The sequence below is a fragment of the Microtus pennsylvanicus genome, chromosome 2 (genome assembly GCF_037038515.1).
Source record: "Microtus pennsylvanicus isolate mMicPen1 chromosome 2, mMicPen1.hap1, whole genome shotgun sequence".
NCBI classification, from domain to species: Eukaryota; Metazoa; Chordata; class Mammalia; order Rodentia; family Cricetidae; genus Microtus; species Microtus pennsylvanicus.
This window is the reverse complement of record NC_134580.1, coordinates 205546-225287: the sequence shown is the minus strand read 5'-3', so window position 1 is coordinate 225287 and position 19742 is coordinate 205546. Positions and strand designations below refer to the sequence as shown.

General features: G+C 47.9%; 1 protein-coding gene across 1 annotated transcript; it reads right to left on the bottom strand.

The window, feature by feature from the left end:
• Positions 1 to 5875: 5875 nt before the first annotated feature.
• On the bottom strand, positions 5876 to 19424 carry LOC142844666 (fibroblast growth factor receptor 3-like). The gene is given in 18 exon segments (XM_075963478.1): positions 5876 to 5936; positions 5938 to 6011; positions 6179 to 6284; positions 6430 to 6567; positions 6765 to 6835; positions 6916 to 7038; positions 7156 to 7343; positions 7422 to 7532; positions 7608 to 7729; positions 7952 to 8157; positions 8448 to 8599; positions 9101 to 9245; positions 10880 to 11070; positions 11150 to 11273; positions 11798 to 11967; positions 14780 to 14833; positions 15128 to 15397; positions 19322 to 19424. Coding segments are annotated over 18 exon segments (2409 nt in total).
• Between the last annotated feature and the right edge of the window lie 318 nt (positions 19425 to 19742).

Genomic DNA, 19742 nt, shown 5'->3' with positions numbered 1-19742 from the left:
AGCATAGGAAAGTGAAAGTTACTGAGCCCGTTGGCATTTTAAGAATCTCTCATAGCACAAGTTGCTCTCTGCTTTGCTCTATAGCAGAAGTTGCCCTTGGACACCTGGTAGGCCTCCCCTCTGCCTCCTCCTTGCAAGGATTACAAGCATTTGCCACCAGCTCCACCCGGCTTCCCAAAGAATCTTCATGTGGTTGTGGTGCTGCTGTTTCTCATGTAATGTGGTTTGTAAGTGGGATCCTTTGTTCACATTAGGAAGTAAATTTATTCTAATGCAAGTGGTTGCCATGCCTTCCTCTGAGTGGTCAGAGCTTGACCGCTTATTACATTTGATAAGCAAAATGCTCTCGCGAGTACCTAGTGTAATGTTGCATATATATTTGTGTTTCATTATATACATGTTTGCATTTGAAGATACTGTCTCAGATATCATGGTTGTGAAAACCTGTTTTCATTATACAGAAAATGAAACTCTGTCCCTTATCTTCTACCACACAGACTCTGTAACAAATGAGTCATGGATGTCAGAATGAGACCTGATACTCTGAAAATGCCAAAGGACACGCTGGGGGGGGGGCTGTATTTCAAGATCTGCATTTTGAGCTCACAAGTTAAGAAAAATATTTACCTCTATCATCTCTGCAGGGTCTAGGAAATCAACCTGGCCTCTTATCTCCTAACAGAGACCTGAAGGTACCAGGCTCTGGAATCAGTTAGCATTTTCTTTTGTTAATCAACAGTTGCAGACCCTCAGTATTTACTTATCAGCTAGGGACGTCTCCAGACCTGAATTCCAGCAGACCAGTTTCCTGACACCTCCCCCCCCCCTTTGCCCATTTGCTGTATAACAGCCTCTGAGAGTGAATAAAGGGAACAGCTTCAGAAATCCCATCTTGCCATCATTTCGTGTCTCTTGTCTCCTTTCATTCCTCTCCACTAGGTTTATCAGGGACCCCCGTTCATATCCCACAGGTCGGGATAACATGGTAGAGAAAATAATCCCACTTCTAAGCACAGGTAAGGGTTTTCTGAATAGGACTCTCATCTGATAGGAAATGAGACAAAAAATTAACAAATAAGATCTCATGAAATTAAAACTTTTCATTAAAAGGCAAGAAAAAAATCACTGGTGCAACAGTGGCATGAGAGTTAGTGTATAATTAGTTTCCTTCTGATCTGCACTACAAAAAATTAGTACGGCACACAGTACCTGATCAGAAGACCATGGCTGGAAGGGTCACAGCCCTTTAAGATTATGCTAGTAGTAACTGCTTTGTAGATATTTCTATTTCTACAAATAGATCTCTTCAGTTCTCAGTCTTGGTCAGAGGTTCTTCTTTCTGTAATAGGTAGCCATAAATGCACAGCCTCGAATCCTCAAAATGCTAAAGTGACCATGAATATTAAATTCTGTATGAGGCATGAAGAAAAGCCACTCGCCATAGACTTAGAGAGTATTATAGAAATAGGTCCTGAATATTGTGACTGTGGATGGGGGACTTGCTGTGAAATGTTGTCTTTTGGACATGGCACAGCAATAGTTGACTTACAAGACTCAGAGAGTATTATATAGAAATAGGTCCTGAATATTGCGACTGAGGATGAGGGGACATGCTGTGAAATGTTGTCTTTTGGACATGACACAGCCATAGTTAATTCACAAGAGTTATGACCACCTGCAGGTTCAGGTAAACATCTTCAGGACTAACCTTGAACATATCTATCTGGACTGAACCAAACAACATGGAGAGGAAGCCTGCTGGTGGAGGAAAAAGCCCACTATGCTTTTGTATCTGTGCTGATGGTATCATGGCCCTCCTGCAATGTATCTGGATAGAAAATCAAAAGGAATCTAGAAATTGACCATTGGTATCATTTACCAGTTCCCCTCTTCATTACCTGACTGCCTCCCAGGGAAGACAGTGCAAAACCTAGTCCCTCAAATTAATTGAAGTTAATTAACAGGAGTACAGGTAAGGGATTACTTACAATAATATGAATGACTTAAATGCAACAGCATCACCAAGGCTCATATTAAAATGGTGACTCATGAAAATCAGAAGCCTGAGTATCTCTGCATGACTCACCGCTTCAGCTATCCTGCTCAGCACCTATATAACCTTGGGAGGGGAAGGGCCTTATTAATCTTGTCAGTTTCAGTTTTCCCAGCCATGGTTTAATGCCTGAGACTTAGGAACCTCCTTCATCTTTTTATAGAACTTTCTGAGCCCAAGGAAGAGCATACAAGTTGGATATCCATTATCAAATAGCCAGTCCTGAAACCATACTTGCTAGCTATACAGAATGACTGGTTTACAGTTAGCAATATATAACTGTGTATATATAGCAATATATACACATGTATGTAACAATTAATAAAAAGAGATGTCATAAATTATACCTGTGACCCTGACAGTAGATGCACATGTATGCATAGTCCTTCTCCCATTATGAACCCCACTCCACACACCATGCTGACAATGCCCTGCCCCAATGTACTCTCTCCCCAGGCTCAGAGCAGGGTTTGGGTGACAGTGGTGATAGACCAAATGCTCAGAACCCCAGGCACTGGTGCTGCAGCCAGCGCAGCCTGGATAGCCTCGACTGGCGAGGGGTGCCGGGATTGAGACACAGAGGCTTCTTTTCAGGTGGAAGCACAGCAACCTGTATTTTGCCCAGCAACCTTTTATACCTCTATTCCTTCTGTGGAGACTCACTGGCCAGAAAGAACACAAACATCCTTGTCAATTACAGACGACAAGGAAGTTCCCCTGTGGGTCAGGGGGAGTGAGGGCAGCTGGATCATAACAACTCCCCCATTTTATTTTATAATACCTTGTGTGTCATGGGGAATAGCCCTCTAATAGTCCCTGTTTTAGGTAGCATTCTGCTCCCAAAGTATTGCCCATCTGTGGCTACCCAGACACAGCCCTAAACCAAGTGTCCCCAGGACTGACAGTGCCAAGGAGCCAGACCAGCACTGCAACCATCTAGCATGCACTAACTGGGTGGTAAAATTAAAAAAAGCAGCATTCCAAACCCTTCTCATATGACGGTTGAATTCCATAACAGTAGCAGAAGCATGCAATACAGTGCCATGAGTAACTCACAACTGTTGAAAAGTCCAAAAATAGTCCACTTGCTCCTGAACCAGAGCTACTTGTTGGTTCAAGGTCAATATGCCCAATTGAATTTTGAATGTCCAAAGCATTGCTGACTCTTTCAGCAAGCTGGTTGACAGTCTCAGCCATCTGCACAGTCTGTGAGAGAGCAAGTCCGGCAGTAGCTGTGGTGGCAAAGCTCTTCTCCAGCTGCCTTCTGGCCCCAGCCGCACTCACTCTGGATCCAAACTGCTGAATGGAGTGGAGCAGAACTCGGGGAATCAGGGTCACTGCTCCTGCTCCGGAACCATTTGAAGGGGCCCCACTTTATCATTTTTTAGGGAATTTGGGCGTCGTCAACCTGTCTGGCTACTTCCTGCTGAGCGGGGGTGCTGCGTTCTTGGGAGTATTTTACATCAACATTTCAGGGGTTCTCGGTGATTTAAACCACATAAATGTGCATTGAATCCACAGGTTCTCATCCTCTGTGGAGACAAAAGCAGAACCTCTTTTCCAAAGCATCAAATCCTTAGGCCTGTATTTTAAAGTCAAAATACCTTTCTTAGCAGTTCCCAGAATCAAATGTCTTTCTCCAGTCCAGAACACAAAAGACAACACAATCAACACAATAACATATATCTCTACACATTCCATCTTTTGAGGCCCTCAATTCGCCCTCCTGCCTCCTCTTTATTTCTTTCCTACTGGCCAATCTTCCAGAGGGCATCCCTCAGAGCATCTCTGGGGATGAAGACACACATACTCCTTTTAATCTGACTTGGTTTGTTCCCAGTCTGGAACATTTAAACCCCCTCCTGTACAAAATCTTTGGCTGTCTTCCTTGTTACTTCCGTGCCTTGTTGCTTTAAGAGTTTCAGTCATTTTTTGAGGCCTTTCAATTCACCCTCCTGCCTCTTTATACTTGCTTATCTCTTGGGGGATGTTCCTCAGAGTTATCTCTTGGGATGAAAAATAAAAACACTTTACCTTCCCCAATACGCTCCTCGGACTGAGGAACCCCGATCATGAATCCCCACTTTCTAGATCTCAGTGGAAATCCACCTGCTGCAGCCAGCGCAGCCTGGATAGCCAAGACTGGTGGGGGGGGTGCTGGGATTGAGACACAGAGGCTTCTTTTCAGGTGCAAGAACAGCAACCTTTATTTTGCCCAGCAACTTTTTATACCTCTATTCCTTCTGTGGAGACCCTCCGGCCAGAAAGAACACAAACATCCTTGTCAATTACAAACCACAAGGAAGTTCCCCTGTGGGTCGGGGGAGGGGGAGTGAGGGCAGCTAGATCACAACAACTGGGGACCCTTGTACAAAGTTCTATGTGGAAGACAATCAAGGCAGTCCTAGGTATCAGGAAAATGCCACATGCCCACAGATTATAGATTGCCTTTTTGGCAAATTGCTACAGTAGGTACTTTAACCACTGAGGGTAAGATAGACACAACCAGTTAAGCCTCCATAGCCAACCCAGGATGATGGCCAGCCACAGGCCAATGTTAGTAAGCAGGAGTGTCAGACTGGGAACCAGCCTATTCTCAGTACTACTCAGAACAAACAAGAAAATCAACTATCGTTATTACAACCCATGTCCAAAAGGCAAGGCATCTGGGTAGAGAAACTCCTCTCGACCAGAGGAAACTAGACACGGTAGAAGGAACCTAACATCAATAGGACTTGGAGAGATTGGAGTAGGAGGCTCAGGCTCTTTAACTACTTCCTCCTGCCCGTTCACTGTCACCAGGTATCTTCATGGCTCTGAGTCCTTGGTATGAAGCTGTCTGGTGCCCCTTGTTTGGTTGCTGTGGGGGAACCAACAAACATCCAGACCTACAGCTTCTTCCCTACATAGATCTGGTTGTCCTAGAACTTGTTGTGTAGACCAGACTGGTCTCATAGACCAAGTGTTGGGATTAAAGGCATTCCCTATCAGTGTATACTGTTTAAACCAGGGATTTTGCCCACTTTCCTTCCCACAGAAGTTACTACATATATCTGAGCATCCTGTGTCCTCATAGGATCCCTCCTCTGGCAAGGCAGTCTCAGAGTATGTCCTTCACACCCCCATGGTACCCTCCTATGGACACTAGCTCTCTTAAATCCTCTCTTTGGAACTTCTAAACTGGTAACCCTGATGTTCTGACAGGTAGTTTGGGTCACAGACAAGCATTCCAAGCCCAGCTGCCCTCACACTGGGAAGGAAAAGGTAAGACAATTAGTCCTCCTAGGGCTTGAGTCCAGCACTTTGTACTAGGGATCAGTCAACAGCTAAGATTCCTCACCAGTTATTATCTCTACCCCCACAGAGACAAATCTCATAACCAGTCCCCACAGAGAGTGAGGATGTGGCTGTACAGATGCCAGAATGGAAGGTAAGTGGCACAGGTGTGAATCAGAACTGGTTATCTCTTTATTTTTTGGAAAGTAAGTTGTTTGCATTAACAAAACTACTTCTGCCAATGTGGGCTGACAAACCACATGCTAGGATCCAAAAAAAGTTACCCTGAGACACTGTCCTGGCACTGCTAGCTTATAGGCAAGAGACAGCCACCAAAGTCAAGGGCTCAGTAACAGTACAAAAAAATAACAAGAGTAAGTTCACTGCTTTTTCTTACTACGTTTGAAACATAATAGTCAATACTATAAAACGAGGAAGTGTCACATAAGAAGTGTTAACCCTACAGCAAAGACAACTTGTAAATACTCCATACATTTTATATACATAAACATTAACTCGGGCTTGGTCTATAGGATTCTTGGCCTGTCATGTCTGAGGCCTCCAATTCCTGGGTTGGGTTGGGGGTAGCAGGTTGTGGGTGAACAGTTATCTCTAAGGAACTCCTGGTATCCTCATCACCTGGCAAGCTCTGCTCAAAAGGCACTGGTAGGTCCAGGTATACCTGTTGGTAGAAAAGGTCATAGGACTATGTTAGTTTGCATCCCCTTGATCCCACGGCCATCTATGTTCAGGCTGGCCCTTGAAGGCCAACCCCATTACTGGAACTTGGAGGAGCATCCCGCCCAGGAATCAGAGAAGGCAGAGAGAGCAGGACTGAGTGGTACTTACGTGGGTTGATGTCACAGTGAGGATGCCATCTAAACCCTCTACCAGAAGCTTGAAGGTGGGCCTCTGTGAAGGCACTGCATGCCAACATTCCCGCATGATCCCATACCTGTGGCAAATATAACTGTGGTTTCTTGGCCTGTTGTCCATCCCTACCTCACCCAAGGCTACCAGCCTCCTATCAGGAGCCCTGGTAGGAAACCAGCCATTCCCAGGGACTAGTTAGAGGAGTGCACAAGGAATGCTTTGCTCACAGGTCATGTGTGCAGTTGGCAGGCTTGTGCATGCGGTAGCCATCTTTCAATAGTTTGAAAAGCTCTTCCACTGGGATGCCGGGATATGGTGTGCCCCCCAGTGTAAAGATCTCCCAGAGCAGGACTCCAAAGGACCACCTGTATGGGAGTGAGGGCAGAGGCCTGTTATTCCTGGTCAATTACTGTAACAGTTTTACAACAGGACAGGTTACCAATGGGCAAGGAGGAGTGTGTGGATGAGAGACATGGCAGGGCTATGCTGTTGTCTACAGCCTAAGGGCTGTGATAGGTGTGACTTGGGTCTTGCTATCCCCATCCTATGTTAGGACACATACACATCACTCTGGTGGGTGTAGACTCCGTCAAACAGCGACTCTGGTGCCATCCACTTCACAGGTAGCCGGCCCTAGGCAGAGGGAGAGTTGTTGGCTGTCAGGTGTTCCCTGGTGGGGCACAGCACCCCAACGACCCTGAAATGGGGCTCACATCGGTGGTCTTCTTGTAGCATTCCAGATTGTGCACATCACGGGCCAGGCCAAAATCTGCAATCTTCATCACATTGTCCTCAGTCACCAACACGTTTCTGGCAGCCAAGTCTCTGTGAATACACTGAGGAGGCATGAAAGGAACCTGTGCTAAACTGACACCTCCCTAGCCTAAGCAAGCTTGATATCCACCCTTCCACTCAGGAAGACCCTACCTCGCCTGTGCCCCAGCTCTGCTCACCTTCTGAGAAGCCAGGTACTCCATACCTCTGGCCACCTGATAGGCACAGGACACTAGATCTTTGCGGGTAAGCTGTTTTTCTGGCAGCCTGGAGGCACCATAGTATTCCATGCTTAGGGGCCTTTGTGCCCGCAGGAACTCCCGGAGGTTACCCTTGGCGGCATACTCCATCAGCACATACAATGGCCCTGGAAGCACAGATACCTTGGAGATGTTGTGTGACTCAGGGGCCCCCATCTAACTGTCCACCCACCTGCTGTACTTACCACCCTGTGTGCAGGCCCCCAGCAGGTTGATAATGTTCTTGTGCTTGCCAATAGCTTTCATCATCTCCATCTCAGACACCAGGTCCAACAAGTCCTGGTCACTGGCATCATCTGTGTTGAAAGTGGGAATGTCAGGTGGTGGCCCTGCAGCCCCCACTGCCCTGTGCTACTTCTCTCCCTCCTCACCTTTCAGCATTTTCACAGCCACAGTGACAGGCTTGTCAGTGTTGTCCATGTTAAAGCCAACAGCCTCTGCCATAAAAACCTGGCCAAAGCAGCCTTCTCCTAGAGAATTACCAAGTATCAGCCTGTCCGAAGAAGCAGAGGCAGTGAGTATGTGCCCAGGACCCCCAGCCCTCATGGCCCTGTGCCACTGCATCCATAGCTGGCAATTGGGTTCTTGCTCATGAAGACAGAGTAACCCAAGTCTCACCCCGGACCCCACCTCCAACAGACCTCTGCCTGGTAGCCATCTAGCCCCCAGCCACAGAACCTCCTCCAAGTATACATAAAACCCCACCAGCACTGACCGAGTTCTAGATATTTCCCACTTTGGGTCGGCTGGCAGCTCAAGCTCAGAAATACTGGCCATTACAGTATGTTCTCTTGAAACTGGGTGGACGATGTGGACCAAGGGTATATCAGAGTTCATGGAGGTCACCTGCTTGGATCATTAGGGATAGGTTGGTGCCAGACAATGGATGCTGGGCATTGGGAAAGGGTTGAGGTGGTGTAACTTCCAGGAGTAGCAAGGTCAAGTCCATGTGAGGCAGTATGTAGGGCCAAGAAGAGGGATGCTCAAACAGTGGTTACTGAAGACTCAAAGTTGTTTTGAGTAATGTGGGATCCATGTGGAGAATAGGAATAGGGAAGGGTCAGCTCATCTGACTGCAGAGAAATGAGTACCAAGCAGGCCTCAGGTACTGCTGGGACTTTAGGAGGTTCAAGGTACAACAGAGAGATCAAAACTTGGTATCTACTTTAAGTTACCTGTTGCTCAGGTGTGAAGCAGAAGCTATTGTCAACATTGGGAGACCTCAGGTTCTTTCTTGAGACTCTACGCAGGTAGCAGAGTGTCACAGTTGCAGTCAAGATTAAGATGGAGAAGCCCACCCAGAAGCTGATGGTGCCTGCAGATAACCTGCCAGCCGCACTACTCTCTGCCAGCTCTCTCTCAGCTGCAAAGACATAAATGTTGATGCCTCATCCAGCCTTGTGGGACTTCCCATTGCCCTGATCTCTAGGTACCTGTTGGGGAGCAAAGCTACTGGGATACTCAGAGTTTGGTGACCTACATCCCCAACTCACATTGGTAGTCCAAAACATCTATGAGTCAGCAGGGACCAGACTCAGGAGAGAAGCCTGGCAGAGCCAGAAGCATCCACACCACCACCAAGGCTCCCAGGAGATCCCAGAGCCTCAAGGCTAGACTGTGGAAATCCAACTAGAGGATGGTGGCGGAGGCCTTTGCAAGATCAAGACGAGGCAGGGTGACACTCCCATACCAAGCACAAGGCCAGGGTGGTTACCACAGGATGGACTGCAGTAAGTCACAGTGCACCCTGCTGTCCCTGTCAGCTTTGTTATGTTCTGAGCTCGCACCATAAGAGGGCAGATGGAGCAACAGCACCAGCACCACCACCAGCAGCAGCAGCAGCAGCAGCAGCAGCAACAAATACCTGGCAGTACCTCCAGCCATGCAGAGTGATGGGAAAATCCGAAATAATTTCCTGCCAGACAGGTGTACTCCCCTGAGTCCTCAAAGGTGATATTGCGCAAAGACAGAACTTCTAGCTCCTTGTTGTTTGTGTTAATGCCTGATGTCTACAAAGAGAGAACAGAAATCAATAGGCAAGCACCAGCACGTCCCTTTGGGTACCACAGCACAGTCCACACGGAGATGATCAGACAGGCTTCAAGGAAAATGCCGCCTCTGCTACCACCTTGACAACTACAGCTCTACCACTGCAATGGATGCTGAACCAAGGCACGGAGCCTGAAACCAGTCCCTCTATTGGTGGATAGTTCCCTGTCCCAAGGCAAGCATCGGGCACTTGGGCAGCATGGTACCACAAAGTAGCAACATGCAGGGTTAGTACAGAAAAAAAAGATGGGCAGACAACCGGAGGAAATCAGTGTCAGCCAGAGAATGGTGGAAAGTCGATGTTCTAAAGCAGCACAGGGCTCAGCCCCTGGAAGGTTCTGAAAACTTCTAAGCAAGAGAACAGCACAGACCTGAGGGGCTTTGAAGGAGGTAGGAAGTCAGTGCTGGCTGGGAGCTACCAGTATTATCAAGGCATCAGAAACAGAAGATGAGTCAGAGGTGGGTCAGTTATCACCTACTTGAGGACTGTGAACATACCACCAAAATGCCTTCTCAGCCATGCTTACGAAATTGATGGCTCAACAAATGTACTTGCCCCATCCCATTCTGACACACTGAAAGATAAAGGTGTGCATCTGCCTTCAGATTGTCACTGATCCAGGATATCTCTAGAAGACAATGAGGACAAGACAGGGCAACGGAGATGCCAAAGAATGGGTTGGGGGGAGGAAGCACTGGAAAGCTGCCTGAAGCGAGGCACATAATGGCAGTGGTGGGAGTGGTTTCTACACACACACACACACACACACACACACAGAGAGAGAGAGAGAGAGAGAGAGAGAGAGAGAGAGAGAGAGAGAAACGCACACACACAGAGAGAGAAACACACACAGAGAGAGAAACACACACACAGAGAAAGAGAGCACACACAGAGAGAGAAACACAGACAAAGAGAGAAAACCACAGAGAAAGTGAGAGAGAGAGAGAGAGGGAACCCATACTCTTCAAATCTTCATCCCAAGGGTCATATCACATCAGCCTGTGCTCACGAAACCACACACCCACAGTGGGAGCTACACTGGACATGGCCCTAGTGGTCTCTCTCAACAGCCAGGATACCAACACCTGCCAAAACCTGTTCTTCTCTCCATCAGACCTCCAAGTCTCTCTTTCCTGTGTTGCAAATCCCAAACTCTCTCTCTCTCTTGTGGCCCCCACCTGAGGCTATGAAGCAAAGCTACAGGCAGAGGGAGGCAGGAAGAGTCCGTCAAGGCAGGGTGGAGCTAGTGCTACAGTGAAGGCAGCTGGAGAGTAGACAGCCAGTACTCTGATGTCAGAGGGTACTAGTACAGCAGACATCCCCCTGAGCCACCACAGCTATCACCCAGAGAAGCCTTCTGTAGGCCCAAGCCTCAGAGCAAACAGGGAAACAAGTCCTACGGGAGGGCACAAGTAACACAGAGCCTGCCTGGAGCTCAGAACAGGTTCTGAGACTCAGGTGCCCCTTCCCAGAAACCCCAACATGTGGGTCCCAGTCCCAAGGTATTCCTCAGCCAAAGAGGGACTTAAGGACCAGGGCAAGGCACTTCCAGCTAACCCATCCACCCAACCAGCTGCCAACAACAGAGCCCACCTTGAGTACGATGACATAGGGCTTGCCATCCGGGCCTGTCTTGCTGCCATTCACCTCAACATGCTTCAGCCACTGGATGTGTGGTTGGGCATCACTGTACACCTTGCAGTGGAACTCTACATCACTTCCTAGGGTGGCTGTCTGGTTTTCTGGCAGCCCAGCCTGCAAAATGGGCCGATGTGGGAAGCGCTCTGTAAGACACAGACAGTCGGTGCAGTGGGTCCAATGGCCTGAGGCTGACCTGCTTTAGTCACCCAGCCTGGCTCTTACCCAGTACATCCAGTGTGTAAGTCTGCTGGATGCTCCCAAACTTGTTCTGAACCACGCAGGTATAGTAGCCACTATCAGAAGGCACCACACTTTCCATGACCAGGCTCCAGTGCCGGTGCCTAAGCTGCAGGTAAAGTTGGTAGGTGTGACTGTGGATGCCCAAAAATGTGAGCCTGTTTTCATCCTGACAGATAGTTAGGCTATGCAAACATACTTCTGCTCTTTCTTTTGTAATATAAGGTTACCTAGGAAGTGACTGCTTTCAGGATACTTGGTCTAGAGTGGCTTCGCTACTTAAACAACAAAAAGCTAATGACTTGATACCTCAAAATGTTAAAGTAATTAACTGTTGTACCTGTAGTTTGTATCAAGTTAAGGAAGACTTTTGTTGCCTTCTTCTCCTTTTGTATTTGGATATAAACATACAAGGAAAACTAAACATGGAAAATTTCAGTATTCACTGGAATGCCCTCCTGGTACTTTTCTATGGTTTCAGTTTTATTACTTTTCAATTTACTTCTATTTCTAAAATCTCATGCCCCTACCCTGGCAAGAGGTATTTTTGTTGAGGCTGGTCTATGACAAATGATATGGGCTATACCCTCTGAATCCAGGCCCTACCTATCTGTGCCCCTTTTCCAGACTTACCTTGATGCCCCCCATGCGATACTCCCCTCGGAATTCCTTGCCATTCTTCAGCCAGGAGATGGAGGGGGTGGGGTTGCCAGCAGCTGCACAGTGGAAGCGTACCGTGCTGGTGGCTGGCACAGCCAGCAGTTTCATATCCATACGGTCTGGCCGAGTCCAGTAAGGGGCCCCTGATGGCAGAAATGCTCATAACAGCATGATCAGTACACCCTTGCAAAGCTCCCCTGCCAGCACACCCTCAAGCTTCATCCCTCATCTGTATTGAGACTCCTTTGCTTTGTCTGAACACTGCATCCACAGCTGTCCCACTCTCAGTCTTGGGCTATTCTCTTCTCTCCATCTGAGGCAGGCTCACAGGTATAGGGACCCAGGAAGTAGAACCCAGTAGGATGTAGATCCTGGGAAGCAACTAGGCCAGGTCATTCCACCAGTACACCAAACCTGAGTCAGCCTGTATAGTGCCCAGTGAAGGCAGGTGCCCTTCAGGTCATGCTTCCCCTCCACTGAATTCCCTCCTTCCTCTTGGGTGGGTGGAGGATGCTGTGGTGGACTATCAATTTAAGATGTGTTACATCTTTATATGTTGTGGAACAATTGTTTCATGATGCAAAGATATGTTTCACTTTTTTATGTTGTATTTGCTTAACTTGGTGAAGCTGTGTTACTCTGTCTGGTCTAATAAAGAGCTAAATGACCAATAGCAGGGAAAGAGAGGGAAATAGGCAGGGCTCGCAAGCAGAGAGGATAAAGAGAAGGAGAAAGTTTAAGAAGGAACAAGAAAAGAAAGAGGAGGATGCAAAGACCCAGTCACCCAGCTACACAGTCAGCCACAAAGTAAGAAGAAAGGTATATAGAATAGAGAAAGATAAAACCCCAGAAGCAAAGTGTAGATGGGATAATGTAAGTTAAGAAAAGTTGGCTAGAAATAAGCCAAGTCAAGGTCATACAATCATAAGTAATATGTGTCCATGTGTTTATTTGGGAGCTGGGCGGTGGGCTCCCAAAGAGTAGAGCAAAAACAACCAGCAACAGGATGCCATATGTTTGGACTCATGAGGAAGCTGAGGGAGGCAACAAATTTCCAAAACAGAGAACAAAGGCCGGGGCAGGGTCTTCCACAGTGACTCAATCAGAGGGCCCTATGCATCTCTGGGAGGAGGAACTGACATGTGAAATAGGAGAAAAGTGTGCAGACACTGGAGAGGTGTCCCTCCTAGCTCTGAATTGCCCATCCAGGCTTCAAATTTGGCCAGTAGGCTTGAGAGAAGAGTGCCACAATGGGAGACTACAGCAACTTAATGGTGCCCAATGCCAGGTAAGGTCAAGAAAGTGACCCTTCAGGCACCTTACCTAAGTGTTTATGGTGCAAAAACACTAAATACAACCTGGGAAGTCCAGGATGACAGAAGAAAACAGGAAATTACAAACACATTGGTAATTGTTGGGGCAGAAGCTAACTGGGTTAGAAATTCTGCTCTGAACAACCTGATAGCCAAAGTTGAAAGGGAGAATGAGAAACTGACCCACTTCTCAGGACTACTACCTTTTTTTGGCTTCAGTCCTAGAATCTAAGTCCATTTTTATGAGGGTTGTGAAACCTCAAACAAGTCCCTATACCTGCTCTCTTCACCCACACACACTCATAAGACTCATTACCCTGTTTTCTCATTAAGTTTGTCTCTCTGATTCCTCTCAGACCCTTGTCCACTCTACCCCAGAAGGTTCTAGGTGGTCTGAGTCCTCAGTTAACACCAACCTAGTCTCAGAGTCATAACCACTCCGCATAAGATGTCTGGACCCTCTGTCCAGACCCTGAATTTCCTGTAAACAACTTGTTATGCTTGCAGCTGCTCTGTCTGAGAAAAACAACTTGTTTTTACTGTGTTTGTAGCTGCTCTGAGCATGAGACCCTCAGGAGTTCCTGATGGAAGGAGAGTGGTTTCTGGTGGGTTTGCCTGGGGCATGGCTATCAGTTAATGAGCCATATATAAGTGGTTCTGGTACACAATAAAGGGACATTCTTGTTTCAAGGATGACCCATGTCTCTGTGTTTCTTTGTGTGTTTAAATCTTCAGGTTCTTGCCTGGCTCATGGATGGTCCTTTAGTGCAGGCTCCACAATACAGGTGCAGTATAATAGTACACGTTGTACTACAGATGGTACCTCCCTCTCTCTATCTATCTATCTATCTATCATCTATCTATCTATCTATCTATCTTCCTCTCTCTCTCCCGCAATGGTTCTAGGCCATACCATGGGCACTGCCATGTGCCCTCATATACTCACACCAAATCTATGATGCCCCCTTTACAATGTATGCCTCAGCATGGCACTGCTCCCCTCCTGCTGGTCTGCAGCAACAGCCACTAGGCCTGTGAATCTGCTGTCAGACAATGGTTTCTACCCTGTCACTTGTATTTTAATAAAATCCTGATTGGCCAGTAGCCAGGAAGGAAGTATAGGCAGGACAACTGGACAGGAAGTAGAGGTGGGTCAATGAGAACAGAATTCTGGGAAGAGGAAAGCTCTTTCTGCCATCCTGGCCCTGCCACAGAAGAAACAAGATGTGAATGCCTCTCTGTAAATGGTACTGAGCCATGTAGCTAACACAGATAAGAATAATGGACTAATATAAGTTATGAGTTAATAAGAAGCCCGAGCTAATGGGCCAATCAATTTATAACTAATGTAGACCTCTGTTTGATTTCTTTGGGACTTAATGATTGTGGGAACCAGGCAGGAAAGAAACCCAGACAACATGAATCCCTAAATCTATGTCCTCGTCAGTGGCAACCTGAGCTCCTTGCCTGGTTTACTCATATTCCTTCCCACCAGAACTTACCAAAATCCCTGCAGAGTAGCCCTGAATCCTCATTGCCCCTGGGGCACTGTCTACCTGTAGCAGTGCCCCTAAACAACAAGACTACAGGAAGGAAGCAGCCTGATACTGACCAGGTCAGTGTGCCTAGGCTCTGATCTTACCTGTGTCTTCAGCCACGTTCTCACCATCTTCTTCATCTCCTGAGGATGGAGCATCTGCAATAGTTATAAGCAAGCAGTGGTCCTGTGACACTCCTACATCCAGAGACCTGCTGCTCCCTATTTTGAGAGTACACTGCTCTCCATCTTTAGGGATCACTGCTCCCTGCCTTTGCAAGGCCATTCATTCAAATAGCACAGAATTGGGCGCACCCCCCTGTGATGTGGGGAACTAAGCCAGCAACACTCTTGAGTCAGGGATCCTGGAACCATGCTGCCTAGGACTGCCCTGACCTCCCTAGCTATGCAGCTGCTCAACACAGTTGTCAGCCCCAGCCACCAAGAACTTACCTGTCACATGCACAGTGAAGCGGCACAGGACATCCTGAGTGAGCTGCTGCTGGCACATGTAGACCCCGGCATCGTCATGGGAGATGTTCAGCACTTGTAACCTCTGGGGCCCCACCAGGATGCGGTGGGAAGCTATCAGCTCTGTGTCATCCTTAGACCAGACAGTGCAGCCTGTGCCGGCACCTCTAGGCACAGAGCAGAACAGCTCCATGGTGTCCCCGAAGCCAAAGACCACTTGCTCTTGCTGGTTAGGCCCAGGGCCTGGGGCCTCTGTGGATGAAATGGAAAGCTATAAAACAGATTCTTCAAAGTAGCATGCTGAAGGCCCATACTTTGCTTTGCAAACTAGCAAAGCTATGGCAGGCAAGTGAGAGGCATGCTCCTGGGGCTTGGGGTTCTGCCAGACAATGTTCAAACCAGGAGTAGGCAGACTATTTTAGTAAGAGCCCAGGGGTGTCAGTACCTCAACTCTGTTAGTGGTGTGTGTTAGGGTTTCTGTCTCTGTCCTGGAGGAGGAAGCTGTCTTCCAGGGATGATATGGAAGAGACACAGCTGCTTAGGACCAGCCTAGATTGGATTCACACATTAGAGGGTAGGAGCGTGATGATTAGAATTATTAAGCAAAGAGAAACAGAGATGAGAGAGAAATAAAAGATAAAACACAGAACTGCATCAGGAGGGAAATTTAGTGAATACTGAGCCACCCCTTTATTTTCCATATATCTTTTCATACCCCACTCCAAAGAGGTAAAGGAGGAGACAACAGACTTCATCAACAAGGTAAAACAAACAGAGCACCTCTGATCTTTGGTCAAGATGAAGCTGATACACCTCTGTACTTAAAATACCAATCAACCACTCTAGGTCAGGACCACTTGTTTTGTAGTCACTTGTCAACAACTTTGAAAAAGCAAAACAAACCCAAACTCTCTGACCTCTAATCAAGGTGGAATGGACTCACATCTGTGTGCCCTGACACACAGCAGCACTCCTAGTAGCTGAAAGATCTGAAAATGTCAAGAAGGTTGGGGGCAGCTCTATGGTACAGCACCTGCCTGGAATGTCTGAAGCTTTAAACTCCTACACCTGGGGTTCCCATTTCACAAATGAGGACCATGGTTTGGCTAGGGGATGTGAGCCAACTGGAGCTAGAATCACAGTCAAGTGGAGACAGCCACCCATCCTGAGAGTTAAGAAACTGGAGTTCTTGGGTGGTTAGACACAGGTAGCCATACACTTCTCCCCTACCCAGATGGTGCCCAGATCATGAGGAGACCCAAAGGCCTCACACCTAGGGACACACCACTAGCTGGTTATCACACCCAGATTTCCCTGCTAGGACCTAACAATGACCATCACAGGCACAGATGGGCTCGGGCTCCAGGACAGGGGCAGGTAGTCCTGCTGGTCAGACCTCCTTCCTTAGATTCAGATGGACTGGTTAACATGTCACTTGCCATTCTGCAGATGCATAGCCTACATTCAATGCCCAAATGTCCATTCAAACTAAACCAGTACCAGTTCTGCCCATCCCAGAGTCATCCCACCAAGATTCCAACAGCCGGAGAGACTGTCCTCAAAAGTATCCACGAAGCTTGTGTCCCATGGAGCCAGACAGATTTTGTTTGTCCCTGAGTGGGCCTCACAGTAAGGGATCTTCTATCCTGACCTCTAATTCTCCTGCTGCCATGTCCTATGGAGGCAATCCAACGCTGGAAGCTTCCTGAGGCACCAAAAAAGACCAAGAACTGTCTAGTCAGTGGCCTCAGGGCAACCATTACCCAAAAGCAACAGTTGTGATTTAGTCTGGGCAAGACAAAAGGTCAAGCTATTCACACAAGTACTCTCATCAGGAGAGTGACTGGGGAAAGACACAGCATTCCACAGGATGGAGAGACAAATGCCTGGATGTATGAGGTGGGGAAGGGAAATGGCCCTGAATCAGCTGAGCTGACATTTGATCTATCTACCTATCCTGTCCACTAGAAGCCAGCACAGCCCAGATACATTTGGGCTCAGGCAACAGCAAATCCAACACTGTGATCCCATTCCAGTGTCACAGGGCCTATAGGAGCTTGTGTTGTGAGTTCCGCAGGTAATAAGGGAAACACAGTGTGGGATGTGGCTTGAGACAACACAGTATATGGTATATGCTGAGGAGAGAGTATCAGATCATGGTCTAATGGAGCCCTCACACCCCCATCAGCCTTGAGACCTTCGAAAACACAGATATTTTAGATTACAATTCATAACACTAGCAAAATTACAGTTAAGAAGTAGCAATAAAAATAATTTGATGGTCAGAGGTTACCATAACATGAGGAACTGTATTAATGGAAAATTAATTAGGATACTTGAAAACCACTGCAGGCTACTCTCTACCCCTACTGAGAACCCAGAACCCAGATTGCCCTGCCTACCAGGGGTGGCCAGTGTGGTTGCGGCCTAGCCCTGCTCCAGAACCCTTAGGTCCAGCCAGCTCCTGCTTGGTGATTTATGTTCCCAGAGAGAGTCAGCCATGTCTTTGTGTTTTCATTGCCAGGCCCATCTAGTTAAGGAATGGGATGAAGTTTATTGGCTTGTAAACTCCCTGGGTGGGGCAGGGCTGCTGCATTTTCACCAATCCACCTTCATTGCCTGGAGCACAGAGAGGGTTCATGCTTTCCTCTGGACCTAAGATCACTGACATCAGACACAGGGAATAATATCTTCTCCTAAAATTAATATGGTTTCTGTCACTGGCCATTTGGCTCCTGGGGAAGCACTAATATGCAAGCCGAGGCTCAAAGAGAGTGCTGATTTCCTGACAACTGCTGTCATACCAGCTGAATGGCATGCACACTCAACCTTCCAGTCCACTTCCATTCACCAAAAAAAGTTCCAGGCCAGGCAGTGGTGGCTCATGCCTTTAATCCCAGAACTTGGGAGGCAGAGGCAGGTAAATTTTTGTGAGTTCAAGCCAAACTTGATCTAAAAGAGCTAGCTTCAAGATAGGCTCCACAGCTGTCTCAGGAAAAAAAAAGGAAAAAGTTCCAGGAGAGCCCAGCTGCTGAGTTAGAAAGGTACTTGAGGTACTTGCCCCCACGTGCACCTTCCTGGGAGGCTGAGCTGAGCTGCCGTCAACTGGGTGGAGGAGAGGAGGCCGAGCTGTGCCACCAGGGTACAAAAGCCAAGGTTTAAAGGAGTGACTGTTGGGACATCTGCTCCAGTGGGGAAACAGCTCACCGTGTACTGTGCGGCACCATCAGGCCATTGGCCTGCATTGCCACACCATACCCAGGCACAGTGGGCAGGGGGCAGAGGTTAGGAAGAGCCAGTACACATATTTACCTCGGGGAGGTAAAGCCTCAGACTCTGGCTTTGTTTGATGGAATTCAGTGTCCCATCAGACTTTGCTGGCCAGCCAGTCTGTTTAGCTGAGCTGCGATCCTGGGACAAGTGCCTCTCACCTCCCAGAGTGTGGTCTACAGAGGTATGCCTCTGAAAGAGCACCCCGCAAGACACCTACCGGCAAAGAGAGGAGTGGAAGCTCTCAACATATCATGTGAGACACTGGGTGACAAAAGCTGAGCTTTGGCTGGAGTCCTCCTGCCTACCCCCAAACTCTAGCCTTCATTTTGGCTTAAGATGAGCAAGAACTGTCCTCAGTTCAAAATGGAGCTAGAAACCAACAACAGGCAGTTTTTGTCAGCAATGGGAATCATGGAAACCCAGCAAGTGGCACTCTGACTGCTTAAGCTGAGAAGTCTGAGGCTCCCTGTCACAGTGATCCATTCTATTGGGTGCCTTACACTTGGGTAGTGATCCTGAGACTCAAGATACCTCATACAAGCTGGGTGGTGGTGGCGCACGCCTTTAATCCCAGCTCTCGGGAGGCAGAGGCAGGCGGATCTCTGTGAGTTCGAGACCAGCCTGGTCTACAAGAGCTAGTTACAGGACAGGCTCCAAAACCACAGAGAAACCCTGTCTCGAAAAACCACAAAAAAAAAAAAAAAAAAGATACCTCATACACTGACACATAGCAATCTATAGATTCGGGAGAAGAACCGAACTCACTGCTCCCCATGGTGCTACTCACCCTGACATCCCCTACTCACTCAGGGGCTATCTGCCATTCCCAAAGCTTCTGACGGCCACCATCATCATCCCACATGTATCCCACCCTTCAGCCAGGCACATTGAGTCAGTCCATACCTGGTAGTTTCCTCACAAGTCTCTGCTCTGTGCTAGGAGGTTGGGAGGCAGCTCTGGTCCCAACCACTATGCATAGCACTAGCAAGCAAGCCAGGACTCCCATGGCTGGAGATGGCAGTGGCACCCTCATGCACAAGGCTCATATGAGGGTGTTACATCCCCAACGCCTAACTTCTGGTCCAGTGTGGGTAGATCGACTCTGGAGAGTCTGTGGGAGGAGACCAGCAAGTTTATCTGAGCAGGTGTGGTGGGAGGGGTCTAGGGGGTGGGGGCAGGGGATGAGGAAGACAGGAGGGCCTCAAGTACCTGAAAAAGGAAACCAGACCATTCTACCTTCTGTGGTCCCTCTCTTTTCATTCCCTCCACAGAGACAGAGCTCTCCACTATATTTTCTCAAAGTTTTATTTTTTCTTTTGACTAC